Source organism: Dendropsophus ebraccatus, chromosome 9 (genome assembly GCF_027789765.1).
Source record: "Dendropsophus ebraccatus isolate aDenEbr1 chromosome 9, aDenEbr1.pat, whole genome shotgun sequence".
Taxonomy (NCBI): domain Eukaryota; kingdom Metazoa; phylum Chordata; class Amphibia; order Anura; family Hylidae; genus Dendropsophus; species Dendropsophus ebraccatus.
Window position 1 is genome coordinate 43,776,008 of NC_091462.1, and position 18,602 is coordinate 43,794,609.

At 42.6% G+C, this 18,602-nt stretch overlaps 1 protein-coding gene across 1 annotated transcript; it reads right to left on the reverse strand.

Moving 5' to 3' along the window:
- Positions 1-743: 743 nt before the first annotated feature.
- On the reverse strand, positions 744-8,531 carry ASB18 (ankyrin repeat and SOCS box containing 18). Its single transcript, XM_069985199.1, has 5 exons — positions 8,302-8,531; positions 6,523-6,790; positions 5,481-5,979; positions 1,889-2,002; positions 744-1,539 (listed from the first exon to the last, which is right to left on the reverse strand). Exons 1-5 carry the CDS (start codon positions 8,522-8,524, stop codon positions 1,348-1,350), a joined length of 1,296 nt encoding a protein of 431 aa, XP_069841300.1. The 5' UTR covers positions 8,525-8,531; the 3' UTR covers positions 744-1,347.
- Positions 8,532-18,602: the final 10,071 nt, after the last annotated feature.

Genomic DNA, 18,602 nt, shown 5'->3' on the forward strand with positions numbered 1-18,602 from the left:
TTAAGTATTTGCGCTACTGTACTGACACAGCGTATCAGCACAGTAGCACAAATGTTTAAACAGTTTTGGAGCTCCTGGCATTATCATTCAATATTATGCCAGGAGCTCTGAAACTGTCCTAAGGTTTCTATCCTTAGCCCTTCTGATGCGCTCCGGCGTTGGCTCCTGTCACTGAGCGGAGGAGTGAAGGGCATATGGGGAAGTGCGGACAGGTGAGTATGGCTGCTTTATTGTTTTTAACTATAGCAGCTGGACAGCATCTTAGTTTTTACAAGGTTCTGTGCAAGACACAGAACTCCAGAAAAACGTCAGCAATTTACTGCATAACACCGGAGTTTTAATGTGTCTTGCAGAAACCCATTGCATTTTTTTTTCATTTTAATTTTTGTTTACACATTCCTTCAAGGGAGAAAATATACAAAAAATAGAATAAACAAAATACATTAGGTTTACCAGGTACCCTCCTCTCTGCTGAACGGGGGCACCTGGTGAAATGGTTGAGTCTTCTACAGTCTCCTCGAGATGTCAGTGGGGTTCATTACTTGAACCCCACTGAGCACTTAAGCATTGAAGGTTGTATTTTGGTGTCAGAAATATTTATAGGGGTACTCTGGCGAAAATATTTTTCTGTTCTCTGCTCAGTGCTCTCTGCTGACATCTCTGTCCGAGAAGGGAACTGTCTAACAGTTTGAATCAGAAGCAGAAATAAATCATGGTCACAGAAAGGTAGTCAAATAGCTGTATTTACCAAAATTCTGTATGTTTGTTTATTTGATCGCTTAAAATAGGTTCCATTGTGTAAAAAGCCCTTAAATGCAATGTTTTTTTTTTTTTTTTTACATCATAGCAAAAACACACATACATGAAGTGGTTAGCCATGGTAGTCACATGTGGTTTACTGCTAATTGTGATGGTTTTACAGCAAGTAGAGATGAAGCATGGCAATCAGCCGTGAACCCTATGTGGTTACTGTAGCTCGCTCGCACAGTGTATAAGCACTCTAATGGGTACTGGATTAACTCCAACCCTACATTTTACAAGCATCATAAAAGAAAGTGATTATAATCAATATAAAATAAGGGTTTTACATTTACAAAAAGAGGATGCGTTCATGGTGACATAATGAGTCAACGTAGACAGGTACTCTGTTCAGTGGCAAGCAGAAGACAGTCTAACGTAGACAGGTACTCTGTTCAGTGGCAAGCAGAAGACAGTCTAACGTAGACAGCTACTCTGTTCAGTGGCAAGCAGAAGACAGTCTAACGTAGACAGGTACTCTGTTCAGTGGCAAGCAGAAGACAGTCTAACTTAGACAGCTACTCTGTTCAGTGGCAAGCAGAAGACAGTCTAACGTAGACAGGTACTCTGTTCAGTGGCTAGCAGAAGATAGTCTTTAATAACAGTTGGGACTGGTAGTAAAGGAATGAGTAGGTGACAATGGCTACCAAAATATTTGCGGAGTGTAAATCTGCACAAGTGCTGCAGGGATCGCACACCTCCACCGTCATCGAAGAATGTTGTGTAGAAGGAATGATGAGCCTGGAAGTAAAATAAAGTGTGAGAAAAGGGGACATCAGTGTTGTTTTTTTAACTTATTGCTTTGAAACCTATTGTAAAATCATTGTTCTGGCCTCTATACACTGACCACAATAATAAACACAATATGGAAGAACTCCAACAGCCTATAACTCTGCTGTACAGAGCTAGAGGAACTCTATGTACCACTATACATGCTCCAGGCACAGGTCTTTGGAGTGTGGATGAGGTAACCCAGAAAACCTGCAATGACCGAGCAGATCATGGAGAGAATGGCACTAGGTATCACATTTAGGTATATGCTACTGCAAATAGGATTGTGTGATCAGCAGTTATCCCAAATGGTTCTGACCTGAAACACATCCTGTGGGATGTCTCGTCTCCATTTGCTGCAGACTTGAAGGTTTAAGTATGAGTTGTAAAGCAGGGCAATGACTTCAGGGAGTCCAGAACAGCAACGCAGAACCTGCACAGTATGAAGCATATGTATCTTAAGTATCACTATCATGGATATAAGGGAACCACTACTCGACATAATTGCCGTATGTATATTATGAAACACCAATAATTATTTTCAAAATTACATTTCATATTTTTATAATACAGTACATATTCAAAGAACAAAGTATAAGAATAAAAATGACATTAAAGTTACAGTTCACAGTAAAATCATTGGCAGCAGTATCATCAATGATATGGTGTCTTATGACAAGGCTTAAAGTGTCACTGTCGTTTGGAAAAACCTTTGACATGTCATAGAGACACCAGAAAAAAAGCAAAGCACATGCAGTGTGCAACCTACAGTGTGAACCACATGCAGCGTGCAACCTACAGTGTGAACAGAGGCATAGAGGTGCGGCCAGCACCTCTATGCCTCTGTTCACACTGTGGGTTGCACGCTGCATGTGGTTCACACTGTAGGTTGCACGCTGCATGCGGCTGAAGTACAGACAAAAAACAGAGAGTGCAACAGCAACCTACAGGTACAAGCTCTTACCCTACATACTCCCCCGGTGTACACACAATAAAAACCCACTCTGTAGATTTATAAATGAAGATCTTAGCAAACTATTTGACCAAACAGAGTGCACCATATCACCATGTTAAGGCGTCCTCAGAGACATGGTCGTACTTTAGTATTCTCACACTAGCAGTGGCCTCTCCTGGGCTAAATGAGCCTACAACTGGGCAGATAGGAGCCAAATCTCTATTTATAGCATCCAGAAGACATGGTTGGAGTGCAAGCCAACAGAAGGTAGCCACATGCAACGTGCAACCTACAGTGTGAACAGAGGCATAGGGGTGCTGCCAATTTTTGCTTTTTTTTTTTTTTTTTTTTTGAGAAGACGCCATTGCAGCATGATCCACTCCCCACACTGTGTCGGTGATATCAGTCGGGCTCCATAGACTTACAAAGACAGAGCCCAATGATCACATGAAACTGAGCCAGGACAGGATCATCCTTAGTGCAGTCTTCCCCCAGATTGTTCTTATGATTGGTATGGGTCTGAACACCCATGTCAATTCTTTGAGCAGAGAGCCGCGGAGAGCGGAGGTGCCCTATACATAATATTGAGACACTGAGGCAGGCAGAATTCCTCAGCAGGGATTCCGCTCAGAATTTCTGCTTGTTTTCTGCAGTGTGAATGGGCCCCACACTCCATCTAAAGCCCTTGCTACAAGGTCCCATAATGCTACATAAAATTATGGTTTATATACCCTGCAAATCTCATCTGCATGGAGTGCAAAGAATTTACAACCTGGTCCTGAAAGCTTTGGCCCCATATAGAACTGCACAACTTTCTAACATCACTCTTCTATCTGCTGTGCCACAGCCGTAAGAACTTCCTCTCTGCACCTAGATATATTGCTTAGACCTGAACTTCCATGGTGAAGGGTAATTATAAGGTAATTGTTCCTCCTTCACTTCACATATATCAATTTAGTTTTAAAATGTAAATGTAACCTACATCCTTTTCTCTCCATTATAAAGCTTGGAACTCATCCAATGTTATGGTCATTCTTTTACATTGTTGCAATAATTTACAGGTTGTTTATAAAGTAATATTTAAAAAGAAGCGATGAGAATTGTGGCACGAGACTTGTGTCTAGATCACGTGTGTAAAGTCTAAGGTAATTAAAAGAAAAAAATTGGACATATTATAGAGACATCAAATAGGAAGTGATCCTGCAACCTCCAGTAGCATAGAGTTTAGTGGGTTTTTATTTAAAGAGTAACTGTCATGTTTTTTTTAATTGCAGAAATCAGTAGTATAAGCGATTTTAAGAAACCCTGTAATAGGTTTCATCAGCCAAAAAAGCCTCTTTCTGTACTCAAGAAGCAATCTCCGAGCCCCCTTCCCTGACTTCTTATCTGTGCATTATCAGGCAAACACGTCTTCATTACAGAGAAGCCAGTGAAGACGGGCTCTGCTCTCTCCATTGTAAGCCTATGAAGGGGGGAGGGGCTGAGGGAGATGGTGGAGCAGGAAAAGGTGACATGAAGGTCAGCTGTTTCTAGACTGTCTGGGCACCTAAGACGCTGGATTCTGGGGTCATAAAGGTCAGTGCTTATCTATGAACTTACTGAGAGAAGATTGCAGGGTGTTGTGCTGTGCAGAACTGCTCTGTGCTCAGTCACTCCTAACAGCCCCTCCCCTCTCCATAGCCACATAATGGAGACAGAAATACTGCTTCTTCTGAAGTGAGGGGGGAGGAAGGTAGGTTTTTTTTTAGTACAGAAGGAAACTCTTTTGGTTTATAAAACCTATTACAAAAATCGCTTGAACTGTTGATATTTAATGTTTTTAAAAAAATTACCCTGAAATGACAGTTACGCTTTAAGCAACATACTTGGGAGCAACATTTCCACCCAGCGGGGTCTTTGTCAGATCGAAACAATGCTCCTGTGTATTGTTTAAATAAAAACCCACTGAACTTTATGCGACTGGATGCTGTCGGATCACTTTATATTTGATGTCACATGGCCTCTGATTGGGATTGGAGACCCTCTGGCGTGTATCCCATATCTACTTTTGAAAATGCAATTCTGAAAAATTACCTGGTGCTGTTGCCCCCCTATTGTGTAGTATATTGTAGAGACATGTCAAAAGTTTTGATCTGTCAGGGTCTGGGTGCTCAAACCCCCACTGATCTTTAGAATTAGTGGGGAGGAACGCAGGGCAGTCATGTGATGGACTACTAATGGGATTGTCTTTTGCCACAGACACACACAGAGGATCTCCTCTGTGTGTGTCTGTGGCAAAAGACAATCCCATTAGTAGTCCATCACATGCACATGCACATGCATGCATGTGGAGGGAACGCATTTAGCATGCACTTCTCTCAGCTCTAGCTAGCTATCAGTGGGGCTTTGAACATCTAGGCCTTGATTGATCAAACTTTTTGTTCTCTACAATTTTCTTTTATTCGACAGTGCTTATTTGGGGTTAAAAGGGTCTTATCCAGAGAATAGAAAAGGTCCTGCCTCTTCTGCTCTCTGTTGCTCCACTTCGTCTGGATGTCTGTGCTGATAACTCCCGCAGACATGAGGGGGGAGGGAGCATTGTGCGGGCAATGAGCAATGGCTGCCTGATGTTACTGATATTACAGCAGCTCTGGGCAGCTATTAGACATTGCCTGCAGGCAAAACCACAACATAACGCCTGCAATATGCTCCTGCCTCCCTCTCATCTGCAGAAGCGCTAGAGAGCAGAAGAGGTAGGACCTTTTGCTCTATAGATAACCCCTTTAATTGACTAGTTTGGTAAACTGATGTTATAGTTAGATGAGCTGCATAAAAAACATGTCACATTTCTCTACTCTGGTCTATGGGCTCCGAGGGATCTTGCAGCTTAGTCCCATTTAAGTGAACTGCAGGTGTGGTGCTTTTATGGAAGACAGAAGTAATGTTTTTGTAATCTCATACAAAGATGAACTTTTACCTTTCCAAAGGCCTCAGGACACACAGGGCGGGCCCCATGGTTAAGCAGAGCTCGCACAGTAAGATGAGGTCTCTTGTCTTGGTAGAGTTCAGCATTTTGTAACACACAGCTGAGTGGCAGGACTCCATTATAATCAGCAGCATTGACATCCGCTTCGTAATTCAAGAACAAGTCCACCAGATGGTGTTCAGACTTTCTGCAGGCATGGTGTAGTGGTCTTCTTTCCTGCTGGTCTCGGGCTTCTAGGTCTGCCCCTTTCTCTAGAAGAAGGTTGCAAAGTTGCAGGCAGGTATTCTTCTTACTGCATTTTCCTCCACAAGCTGATATTAGAGGAGTCTCACCATCAACGTTCTTAGCATTAATGTCTGCTCCACATCGTAGGTATAATCTTACATGGGCCAGAAGACCCAGCCGTGCTGCAATGTGGAGTGGAGTGTCCTGCATTGCCTCTGTGCTTTCATTCACAAGGGCCCCATGGTGTAGGAGCAGCTCCGCACATCTACAACAAAATACACAAAAGGACAAATGGAACTTTTTCTTCACATGATCAATGGCAGAGATGAGCTAATAGTTTTATATAGAGAGGAGGCAAGTAAAAAGAAAAACTCATTCTACTTCTCTATATGGAAGACCAGTCAAGCTAAACGCCACCAGTTGAGCTTAAGTTAACCAACTAGTCATTCCTAAACTAAAGACATTCAATTAAATCAGACTTCTTCCTTCAGGTTGGGCTACCCTGCTCTGGTGAGTCTGTCCATAAGATGGCCGACATGGAGGAGCATGTGACCATGCCCTGCACCCAGTGTCCACCATAGGCTCAGTGGTGGAGCTGGGGGCGGGGCATGGCCACATGCTCCTCCATGTCAGCCATGTTAGGGACAGACAACAAACATAGTTTTGCACTAGGAAATCCCTAAAATTTTTTACTGATTGTAGCCAGAAAAAAAATATTTTTTCTAATATTTCTATTTTATGTTTATCTTGCATGAGCTATTTTTACAGTACTTACACGCTAAGCTAATATAACCTGCAGCAATCCTACCTTACAGAGTTTTCATTGTCACAGAGGTGTAGAGGGGTGAGGCCATCATCACTGCGGTGGTTAGGATTAGCTCCATGTTCCAGCAGTAGTTGGACACAGCTTTCATGCCCCCCAGCACAGGCTTCATGTAGTGGAGAGCGCCCTCCAGGTGCAGCGTTGGGATCTGCCCGACGGTGTAGTAGATAGCGGACACATTCTGTGTAACCATGGGAAGCAGTTATACATAAGGGTGATGTTAGCTCCTGTGTATATTCCAGCGTCCACAATCCTGAGACAGATAATCACAGATAATGGGGAAAAGATAACTGGAAACATTGTGGTAAAAGGTAATAAAAACATTGGAAATACTAATATTTAAGTGGATGTCTATGTAATGAACATAAGATAACTGTCTCTCTCAAGTGTGCAATAAACATGCACTCTCAGATTGTTTATAGGAGAAGTCCGGCCAGACCCATTTTTTTAGCAAGTGCTGGGGAGGATAAAAGAAATGGCATGCTCTTATGGCTGTTGTTCCCATAGGGTTCAATACAGTGTATTATTTTAAGGCAAGAACAGCCTTTGGTTTAATCGCCAACAATGGCCATTCTTGCCTTCACTTGTACATCGCTATAAGTTTTTACATGAATTGACTGGTGCTGGTGCAGGGATGCTGGAGCCGCGGCCCTTTTTTTTAAATGCTGCCTGGTTCCTGCACATAGTGCCGGTCTCTTCCTGGGCACCGCCCAGCCTGAAGCACTGGAGGTGGACCTGCCGACCCCCAGTGTTATGAAACCCCCTCCCCTCTGTGACGTGGCACCATCAGAATCAATGGAGCTGCTTCCCAGAGGGAAGTGAGATTGTCACACTGGGGGCCGGCAGGCCTGCCTCCGTTGCTTCTGGCCGGGCAGTGCCCCGGAATAGACCAGCACTATGCACAGGACCTCGGCACTGGCATCCCACCAGTCTATTCATGTAAAAACTTACAGTGATGTACCTGATGTACATTTGCTTTGAAGAATACACTCTGTGAACATAGCCGAAATGTACTTTAAGGCCCCGTTCACACAGAGGAAGAGGGGCGGAATTCCGTCAGCCTCCATGTCATAATGACACTCTATGGGAGGTGCGCGCACTGCATCTCTCTGCGCTGAAGAATGAACATGTTTATTCTTCAGCACCGAGAGACACTGAGCGATGCGGCGCGCGCATCTTGCTGTAGGAACGGGGCCTAAGGCTATGTTCCCCCACAGTATTTTTGCTCAGTATTTTGCATCCAAAACCAGGAGTGGATTGAAAACACAGAAAGGCTATGGTCACACATTGTTGAAATTGAGTGGATGGACATCATTTAATGGCAAAATATTGCTGATATTTTAAAGCAATGCCTGTTGTTCGCCATTAAATGACATCCACTCAATTTCAACACTGTGGGAACATAGCCTTTCTGTGTTTCCAATCCATTCCTGGTTTTGGTTGAAAAATATTGACCAAAATACTGAGCAAAAATACTGTGTGGGAACATAGCCATAGTCATGTAAATCATGTCAGCTATTTTGTTAGCCCAAGTTATGACAAAACTGACCCTTCTGCAATAATACATCTGCCCCATTGAGTGTTAGAATCATTGCTGTTACATTCTGCATCCATAGATATTATGGTGAAGGATAAAATTAATTCTCCGCTAATAAAATCTGCTGAATAAAGTCACTGAATGTAGCCCAACTGTGACTCCCTGTTGTCTTTTTGTACTAAACAACCACAACTAATGCACCAAATATATACATTAAACCATCCTACCTGTCAAGCCAAACCTTGCTGGGGTCTGTGCCTTATACTCCATTTCTTCTCCCCGGATATTCAGCACACAGTTTGCATGTCTGGATCCCAGGATTTGCACCAGGTTAAGGTTTCCTGTCTCCAGTGCAGCAAAGAAAATGTTCTCTGGGGCCGGATGCTGCTGCTGCCCCATATCTGATAGGACCTGCAGCTTGTGCAGCACTCTGCCCTTCAGGCTGTCCATCCCAATAGCCCACCACTGTATCAGCACACTCCTCATAGCCCACCTGCTGAGTATTTATAGGCCTCTGGTTGTGTATGTCAGGCATGGGGCTGATAACAAAGTATCCCAGGTCACATGCGGACTACACAAAGCTACTTGTGATTATTTTATCGGCATTGTGCCCAGGCTTGCATTCTTCTTCGGCTACATTATAAATATACATACTAATATGCTACACACAAACACTGAGCCCTGTTGAATGATACATAACAACATGATGTAGTCCAGGAAGCATCTGAGCTGTGGAGTCAGGTGCTGCTGGCATCAAAGCAAAGCATGGCTTTGTTCCTTGCATAGAAGTTATTATTATTTATTCATAGTACATACTCCCAGTGACCGGAAAAATATCCAAAAGAGGACAGTCCACTCAGATGTACCACCATGTATACAGAATATACAAGCATAGTCTAAATGCATACTAGATGGCTGGCCTTACATGCAGTGCCCAGATTGGACAGTGACTGGTTGGCTATACACTGTTTGGCTATACAGGTCCATTATAGTAGTAACATAGGCTCTCAAAATAAGATCTAACCACACCCCCACGATTGTTAGAGCCAAGAGAAGCGCTCAGTTAAGGGCTTCATTCCCTGGTTTCCTGTGATCTCTGTCTTACAGAAGATGGGCCCTAAAGAAGATGCAAGATGCAGCGAGCTGGGGAGTGAAAAGCTTTGTTGAGCGCTTCTCCCAGTTCTACTAAATGACCAGTGGGGATGTGAATACCCAAATCCATCCGATGAAAACTTTTGACATGTCTCTAGGACAGAGAAGTAACAGACCAGTGCTACCTATTGGGCACATCATTAAATACATTATGCAACTAATATTTATTTTTCTGTTTGGTAATAAAGCTTTAAAATCTGGTAATATTAGTAGAAAAATCATGAATTTCCTTATGAGCAGTAAACATAAGGGGATTACAAGGAGCTAGAGAGCCCCATAGCAAAGCAATGATTTGGACTTCACTGCTGCACAACCAACATCAGCAGTGGATCGAGAAATGGAAAGGTCATTATTATGGCCATCATGGACCCTGGTGACCTTTTCTCTATTCTATTGGTATTTCGTATAAAGGAAAGTTAGGTAACTTTCCAATGTACTATGTATAATACGTCACTATTTAACCTTTCAAAGAAGTTTGGTGTTAGGAACCTAAGGGCCCCCTTACACAAAACCATTATCGTCAGTACTTGGCCAATTACCGGTCGTTCCGGGCAATAATGTATGTATTATGGTTTTAGAATTCTTTAATCAGTTCCTGGATAAATAACACACTAACAAAGCACAACCATTTTTTTAATTCATTACTGTTGCTCCTTTCTATCTGAAAAGATCCAGAATCATTTCCTTGAGTTGAACCGTGTGATCTCAAGATGACCCCCTGGAAATGACATGTGCCTCTTGGCTCTAAATGGGGTCACCATCTCATCTACTACAGCCTACCTACCAAGCGCTCTTCTGTAATAGTTAATACTCATTGTGGGCTTCCTGTCAGAGTTAGTGTATATCCTACCATCATGCTGTGCCTAACCGTGAGTAAAGTTCTAATAAGTACTGTATGTACCGTGCAGTTAACCAGTCTATGGGGGTCTTTTACAGCAGCGTTACATCTAATTGGACTGTATGGATACATCTCTCCAAGCAACACTAAAGTATTACTGCTGATAAAGCAACTGTCAACCGAACTATAACCAAATCCAACCATCACAACTTAACAACCCTGTAGTTTAAGAGAATTCATTGTCTAGATAACTGCACAGAGACTTTCAGTAAAGGAGGCCTATATTCTCACCTATCTTTAGTCCTCCTCTCCGGCTTCTTTGGTTCTTGCACCATTTGTATAACATTGTTAGCACTTACCATGGTTCCTGCAGCTCCATCTCATCTCTTCTCCCCCTTTAACCAGGGTATGATTCACAATCTCCAGACACTCTCTAAACAGCATGATGATCCCATCCAAATCACCTTCACAAAAGCAGCGTAGAATATGTCCATCATCCCAAGAGTAGTTCCTAAACATTCTATATTGGTTCTCCTCTGTAGTCTGCTCACAGACCGCTACTCCTGATAATAGAATCGTGCTAGAGCTGAGCCTGGGACTGGACATGGCATCCTGGGGATAATCTCATCAGATGGAGATCTTTTCTATTCTAATCCATATAGGTTATAATTTCTTTTTTTAACTTCTAAAGCTGAGCCTGATAAAGAAAGCGAGAAGTGATATACTAGACCAAGGATTAGTACAACAAATAGTGGACTGAAATAATGACAGATAGACAGGGGTGGAAGAGAATAACAATACCCCAGTGAAAAAATTAGCCCCGAGGGTGTGTTCTGAAGGCAAAGTCAATATGCTCTGCTTTATTACAGACAATCATTCCTAAAGTTATATATGATATTTGACTGTTTCAGTTGCACCAGTCTGAACACTGTCTGAACACTGCTCAATTCCTTCTGCTTGGTAATTGATTCTCCACTACACCCATCCCTTCCCTCCCCAGTTCCCTCTTGTCAGTAATGAGTCAACCTTTGTGTTGCTAGGTGACTGACGCTGTACCTTTCCAATCATTCTTTGCTTTGTTTGATCAGGTCTTTGGCCTCCTATAAAGTGTTTGGTTTTCCAGTAGTCTTTGCTGGCTATACATTTTAATAAACGAGCTGAGCATACCCTGTATCTATATATCTTTATTTCTTTACCTGGTTATCATATCTTGGCTCTTGGACCACTGAATACTCTTTTGGATCCTGATTCTGTACTGCATTGTTCTTTAGGTTTGCCGCGGCCCGTACGACCATCCCTTGGTGTTTTGTCTGTCTGGTCTGTCTAGCTGCCAGTTATCCTTAGCAGTCCATAGCAGAGTTTGTCCAGCTCACCACAGTATCAGGTAGAGCTATCAGGAACTCCAGGAATTCCAGGCGGTCCTTGGGATGTCTCCTCCTTCCGCACGGACCGTAAAGACATCAGCAATCAAATGCGGAAGGTCCGGCTAGGTTCGAGTTCAATCGAACCTAGCTTTTCCCGATGTTCGATCAAGCCTAGTTATGACCAGAAAACTTACATGACTTGATCAGCCGGGAAACACTAATCTAAGAATTAATGTAAAGGTATGTGTTATAACAATGCACCATGTTATTTAAAGCAACCAGTCAGATACCGGTTCTCATTTTTACACCACCATCTGTTGCATGGTTTGGCATTTTAGGCCAGGCCCCTTTTCAGGTCAGGTAAGGTACAATTACTTGTTCTTTATGCACGGAGCTTGTGAGGCATTTGAGAGTGTGTCTCATATGGAGCCAAAATACTGGTGCATCAGACATAGTAAATGTGGGCCATTGTTTTATCTCTCAGTACTACACCAGACTACATGTCCTTCTGTTTCATGTACATTTATTTCCAGACTACACAAATTCTTTTGTGGTAACTTGGATGTATATTGAAGTTCTCTTTCTCATGTAAACTTCTGTAGAAACTGTTATCCTGTGGCTGCTGTAAGGTCCTCAGCATCATCCCCTGTACTCCGCCATGTCATCTTACAGCTAGGGACAAGTAATGTAACATTGTGACTGCTCCTGAAGTGTTGACTGACATCTCTGCCTGGTTGGAGCCTGTCCTAGATTTATAGAAATAATACTGTCTGGGGAATTTAGCTGCTTGGACTTCACCATCAGGATGTGACAAGACACAAGTTACGCCACACCTATTATATTGAGGCCTCATTTACTTTAATGGAACTGAGCTGCAATACCAATCACAAACTGAGGAAAGGGGTGGTGCTGTTTTTAGATGAAAACAGCTATGTTTTTTTTTTCTTTTTTAATCATAGATAATCCCTTTAAGGCATACCAAAACAAATAAACCATACCTAACATTACAAAAGCAACCCCGTGTCACTCTTTAGACGGCTGGAAATGTATACTAAGTATAATTTTTTTTATTTGCCTCATATTTCCTTTCTCCATTTTTGCTCATGGGCTGTCAATGTTGAACATTTAAAAGGGTATTTTGCTCAAAGATAATTCTTCATATGTTTTTGCCCAGGGTGAGACTAACAATTCTTTCTATACTTGTTATTATCTATTCAGTTTCCTTCCCCCAGTTCTCAGCTGCTGCTTTCTGCTGAAGACACAAAAAAACAGAATGTGAGTTTTTCTCTCTGTCTCCCCTTCCTCCCCCTCCCTTCTGAGACGGCTTATGTAAACAAGTCCCTATCTACAACTTTGTAACACTGGGAGGATTAATCACAGTGAGTTCATCAGAAACTTGACCTCAGATTAACCTTCTACATTACAAAGAAGCTACAAAGTTGCAGATAAAGCCTTTCAGGGACTTGTTTACTTCAGCCATCTCGGAAAGGGAGGATGGGGAGATTTAGAGAAAAACTCTCACACACACTTTTTTGTGTTCTCAGTAGAAAGCAGCAGCTCAGAACTGGGGGAAGGAGAAAGATGTCACTGTCTAGATATATGATATCTTACATAGTTGCATGAATTCACTGTTGTTGCTGACAGAGCTTTCTCGTCTCTATGTGTTATATGCCATCTGATTTTGCGTTCAGTATATTTGAACAGTTACATCATTTTCGGTCATGTTTTTAGGTAAGATGAAAGTGATGTTATTGTCTGGATGTTTCCAATTTTCTTTGTAGTCTTTTACTTGTTTATTAACTGCAGAGTTCAAAAGTAGGGAAGTAGATGATGTATTAATGTAGCTGCAATAACCCTTGGCTGGAGTGGGTGAATGTAGAGAGGCCGACCCAGTGTTATACTGGGGTTTAGTGTATTACCAGGAAATGTGAGATGCTTGTAATCAGTAGCTGGAAACAATGACCTCATGCCAGACTCTAACCAGATGCTGCGGTACACAGCAGGGATAATAATAGCTCGCAAGTGTCTGGCTGTTGATCCATTTATAATGCTATTCTTTACACAGATAGTTCTGTACAAATAAGAGTTCTCCTCCACATGTTAGTTATGGTTAAACCTTCTAAATCTACAATTAGGGGACAGGTAGTGTTTTATTTTGAGGCTAAAATATTTCTCTGTTAACCCCTTCCTCTAGGATGTATTCTGGACCCCAGTGGCCGAGCAGTTTTCGCCATTTTAATATTGTTGTATTCTAAAATTCTAGTTATTTTTTTCTTGGGCCAGTTGTAGTTTTAATGGAACCATTTTGAGATTCATATACCTGTTTTGTTAAATTTTATTAACTTTCACTTATCAGTATAATACTGTCCGCAAATATGGATCTGTAATTTTGGACACTATTTATTTTTATGCAAAAGGACGCTGGTCACCAGAGACACCATCACGTCTCGATGTCAGTGTCGAGACATGTGAACCACCACCCAAGCAAGGTATCCATCCACAGACAGCTGTTTCGGGGTATTTGCTCCCACTAGCCAGAATCCTACTCCACACTGATGAGGGGAAAATACCCCGAAACAGCTGTCTGTGGATGGATACCTTGCTTGGGTGGTTTCCTTGACTGGAGACATTCCTTGGCTTGGTTGCTCCTTCCCAGAGGAAGGTCTGGCTAGTTCACTGACGTTGAGAAACGTGATGGTGTCTCTGCAGTTTTTTTGACTATTTATTTCTATGGCCCTTGCACACATCAGCATTTGTCACTGAGGCCATGATCTGTGCCGCAGACAGTGGCGCGAGCTGCAGGAGGAGTTGCCCAGATGATCCGGGTGGCTTACTGAAGTCAGTGGCGATCTGAAGCCGCCACTACAATGACATGGAGCGGCACGCAGCAGGGGTTTTGATTCAACATGCTGAAAGACAGCAATCAGCCGACATTGTACATGTCAGCTGATCGTTGCCTTTTAACAATAGCTATTACATCAAATGATTATCGTCCGGAATGGCCGGTAATTGGCCAAATACGGCCGATGATTGCTTGGTGTAATAGTGCCCTTAGCCTCTCGCAATGGATCCACTTTTTCCCAGCCCCGGCGATCAGCTGTAGCCAACCAACCATTCAAAGAGATTTCTATAGACTATTGGTGCTTTTTTGTGACATCATAACAGTAGTGTTAACAACAGAATATGTTTTGTGAAAAGTTGACCCGCCATGTTGGATTTTTGCAGTCCTTGTGAGATGTAGTAATTGAAAGTTTGTTTTTACCAAATAAAGTTGGTAATGCTTGTAAGTCCCATAGACAGTCAATAGAGTGGTGGCCCAGTATGCATGTTGCCTCTCAATTTCCTTCATGGTCAATTGACCCCTGTTCCACCATCCACCAACTAGTTGTCTCATCCTATGAATTGGAATCTTTTATACTTTCTGTAACCCCTTTAAGTCTGAGCAGAGGGCTAGTATAGCAAATGCTGAAGGTGGCCATATTTTTGCAGTAGCGGTTGGCTGAACATTTGAAATCCGAGACATCCGACCCATGTCTTCATCAATGTCATTTGTTGAGAAAGAGTCCGGAGGCCACCATATACTTTAAACAGTTGACTGAAACACACCAAGTTGGAGGGTTTGTTCGTCTTCTGTCTAAACTATGTGGACACCTTAAAGTGTCACTGTCGTTACAACTTTTAAAATCTAAATCAACAGTAGATGTGATATAAAGCAAGTTTGCAATTTACATTCATTATTTATTTTTAGTCATCATGGAAAACACGGCACTTCCTGTTTTCTGACAGGTTTTTTTTCAGTCAGAAAATAGGTATTCCTGTGTTTCCCAGGCCATCCAAGCGCTCACAGAGAGAGCTTGATTGATGGACACATTAAGCGGTGACTCTCTGTACTGGCCGGAATTCCTGTGTTTAGTCTGTTTTTTTCAACCAGCACATGTCAGAAAATCTGCCTTCACGAGACCGGACCTGGATTTCTGGTAAGTTCAGTTTTGTTTTACAGCATGATAACAACAAAACAAATAATGAATGTATATTAAAAATTGGTTTATATCACATCTACTGTTGATTTAGAAAGTTATAATGATAGGGACACTTTAATATCTTACATATCAGTGTCAGAATCAGCAAGCCAAAGGAATTATCCAAAGACAGCATAAAAAGTGGTATTATTTTAAATGGATGAAAACAAAGATACATAATATACACAGAGAAGCATACAAATTTACCGCAAGGCTAGTAAATACTTCCAATTAAGATTCGTATCTACCATTCAAGTAAATTTTGATGTTATGGTGATGGAAAGCTAAGGCACAGAGTTTACATTAAAGGGGTACTCTAGATAAATTCTTGTTATTTCAATTTTTTCTATTTAAAAACCTCAATTTGTCCAGTACTTATCAGCTGCTGTATGTCCTGCAGGAAATGTTGTTTTCTTTTCAGTCTGACACAGTGCTCTTTGCTGCCACCTCTGTCCGACACAGGAACTGTCCAAAGTAGAAAAGGTTTTCTGTGGGGATTTTGTGCTGCTCTGGACAGTTCCTGACATGGACAGAGATGGCAGCAGAGAGCACTGTGTCAGACGGAAAACACCATTTCCTGCATAACGTACAGCAGCTGATAAGTATGGGAAAACTTGAGATTTTTAAACAGCAGTAAATTACAAATCTATATAAGTTTCTGAAATAAGTTGATTTGTAAGAAAAACATTTTCACCTGAGTACTCCTTTAAAGAGCCTTTCCAGCAATAAGCACCTAGGGAGCGCCTTCTCTGCTCTATAAGAAGTCGGGGACAGATCTGTAATTGATACCATGTTTGGAAACTGAAAGTTGGTTAAGATAACTGTAAGAAGCTGAAAATATCATTAGATGTTACATAAAGACTAATGAGAGCCCACTAGTTACCCAATAACACCTGCGGGGGGATTGGTGCATCCACCTCCTTCATCCAGTCATCATTGGAGAGCTCGATGATGGCGTCAACATGCTTGACGTGATTTTTCAGCAGGTCAGTGATTGCTTCTTCTTCCCCTTTGGCCAGCAATGAATTAAGATGAGCAACAAATGGAGACCGTGCTGAATGGTCCGGCCTACAAATATGGGATGGAGTTGTACTTTTCTTGCTCCAAGCACACATGTTGGATTCTGCGGCAGTATTTTTCAGTAATATGAAGTGAAGGCATACAGTGTATTAGACGAACTGGAGAGAATGGAACGGCTGCACATCCCATCTATGGCTGATACTAATGCCGCTAGGCCTATATTAAAAATCAACACCAGAGTGTCTGTATATGAATTGATCAAGCCATATTGCCCCGTGTACCACCGCGCAGGTCCTCTGGTCCACACGGGTCCCTACGCTAACTCCACACCGTGTCGGTCAGCGACCGCCAACCCCGCAAAGCGTGCACGTGCAGGGAAGGGAGGCCATGGAACGGCCCTGCAACCCCAATGTCACAGGACCAGACCCAAAAAGCCCCACCAAAACCCAGCCAGCACCACCGGCGGGGAAGGCTGCCCCCAAACGACACAAGTATGGATATGGTATTACACTTACCATTGCTGCTCTCACAGAATGGGGAAAACATAGGGTCCAGACATGTGAGCACAGGCATCTCCTGCTAATTTTGGTCATGTGGGTCTTATAAAGGAGTGCTAGCTGTTCAGAGAGGGAGAATTGCAAACAAATACAGTGTATTAGATTGGTGGTGTAGAGAAGGCTGTGTGTTTTTCTGTGCTATTTGGTGTCACCGGCTCATGCTGTGATTTCTATAGATAGAACTAAGCATGTGATTTATCAGTAACTGTCCAGAGCAAAGCACAGCGGAGGCTGCAGGAGTCCGAGCAGAGAAGGGATGTCTGCTTACTGTAAGAAAATGTTCAATCCCATAGCTAACTTGTAAAGCTTGACTCCTAATACAAGCAAATGCCGTGAAAAATTGAGAGTACATTATGGTAGATAACAATAAAATTTACAACCAGGTTATGTATTAGTCTTATTTGCTGCCAATAATTCCCCAACATATAAAAGGGATGCTTTAGAAAAAAAATGTTTTAAATCAACTGTTTAAAATAAATAAATAAAGTCTTCCAGTACTTATCAGCTGATGTATGCACAGCAGGAAGTGATGTATTCTTTCCAGTCTGACACAGTGCTCTTTGCTGCCACCTCTGTCCTTGTCAAGAACTGTGTAGAGGATGAGCAAATCTGCATAGAAAACCTCTGCTGCTCTGGACAGTTCCTGACATGGCCAGGGGTGGCAGCAGAGAGCACTGTGTCAGACTGGAAATAATACATCACTTCCTGCAGGACATACAGCAGCTAAGTACTGAAAGGCTTGAGATAATTTTTTATGGAAGTACATTCCAAATCTGTTTATTGTTCTGAAACCAGTTGATTTAAAGACAAAACTTGAAATGGAATCGTGTGATTAGGGAAAAGTTTTTATATATTGTTGCAATCATTGGCCACTGGGGCAGCTCTGAGACATCTGCGGGGTGCGGGCTGCTTTAGGACAGTGTGTGTGTGTGTGTGTGGGGGGGGGGGGAAGGGTTTAGGCGCCGCCCTAAGTCCCTGCAGGTCTGGGGGTTGCTCTGAGTCCAGGGGGGGGGGGGGGGTTTGTGACCTCCATTATACTGACTACTATACAAGATGCTAGGAAAGCTGGGTGACCTCCATTATACTGACTACTATACAAGATGCTGGGAAAGCTGGGTGACCTCCATATACTGACTACTATACAAGATGCTGGGAAAGCTAGGTGACCGCCATTATACTACTATACAAGATGCTGGGAAAGCTGGGTGACCCCATTATATAAGATGCTAGGGAAGCTGAGTGACCCCATTATACAGGATGCTGGGAAAGATGAGTGACCCCATTATACAGGATACTAGGGAAGCTGAGTGACCCCATTATACAGGATGCTGGGAAAGCTGAGTGACCCCATTATACAGGATGCTGGGAAAACTGAGTGACCCCATTATACAGGATACTAGGGAAGCTGAGTGACCCCCATTATACAGGATGCTGGGAAAGCTGAGTGACCCCATTATACAGGATGCCAGGGAAGCTGAGTGACCTCATTATACAGGATGCTGGGAAAGCTGGTGACCCCATTATACAGGATGCCAGGGAAGCTGGGCGACCCCATTATACAGGATGCAGGGAAAGCTG

Bases quoted from the DNA above. Each gene is read 5' to 3' on its own strand.
- ASB18 (XM_069985199.1), bottom strand. From the start codon at position 8,524: ATGGACAGCCTGAAGGGCAGAGTGCTGCACAAGCTGCAGGTCCTATCA. The intron at 6,791-8,301 runs GTAGGATGGTTT...TATCTGTCTCAG, and splicing joins AGCAAGGTTTGGCTTGACAG to GATTGTGGACGCTGGAATAT. The intron at 1,540-1,888 runs GTCAGAACCATT...TTTTACTTCCAG, and splicing joins TCCCACAGGATGTGTTTCAG to GCTCATCATTCCTTCTACAC.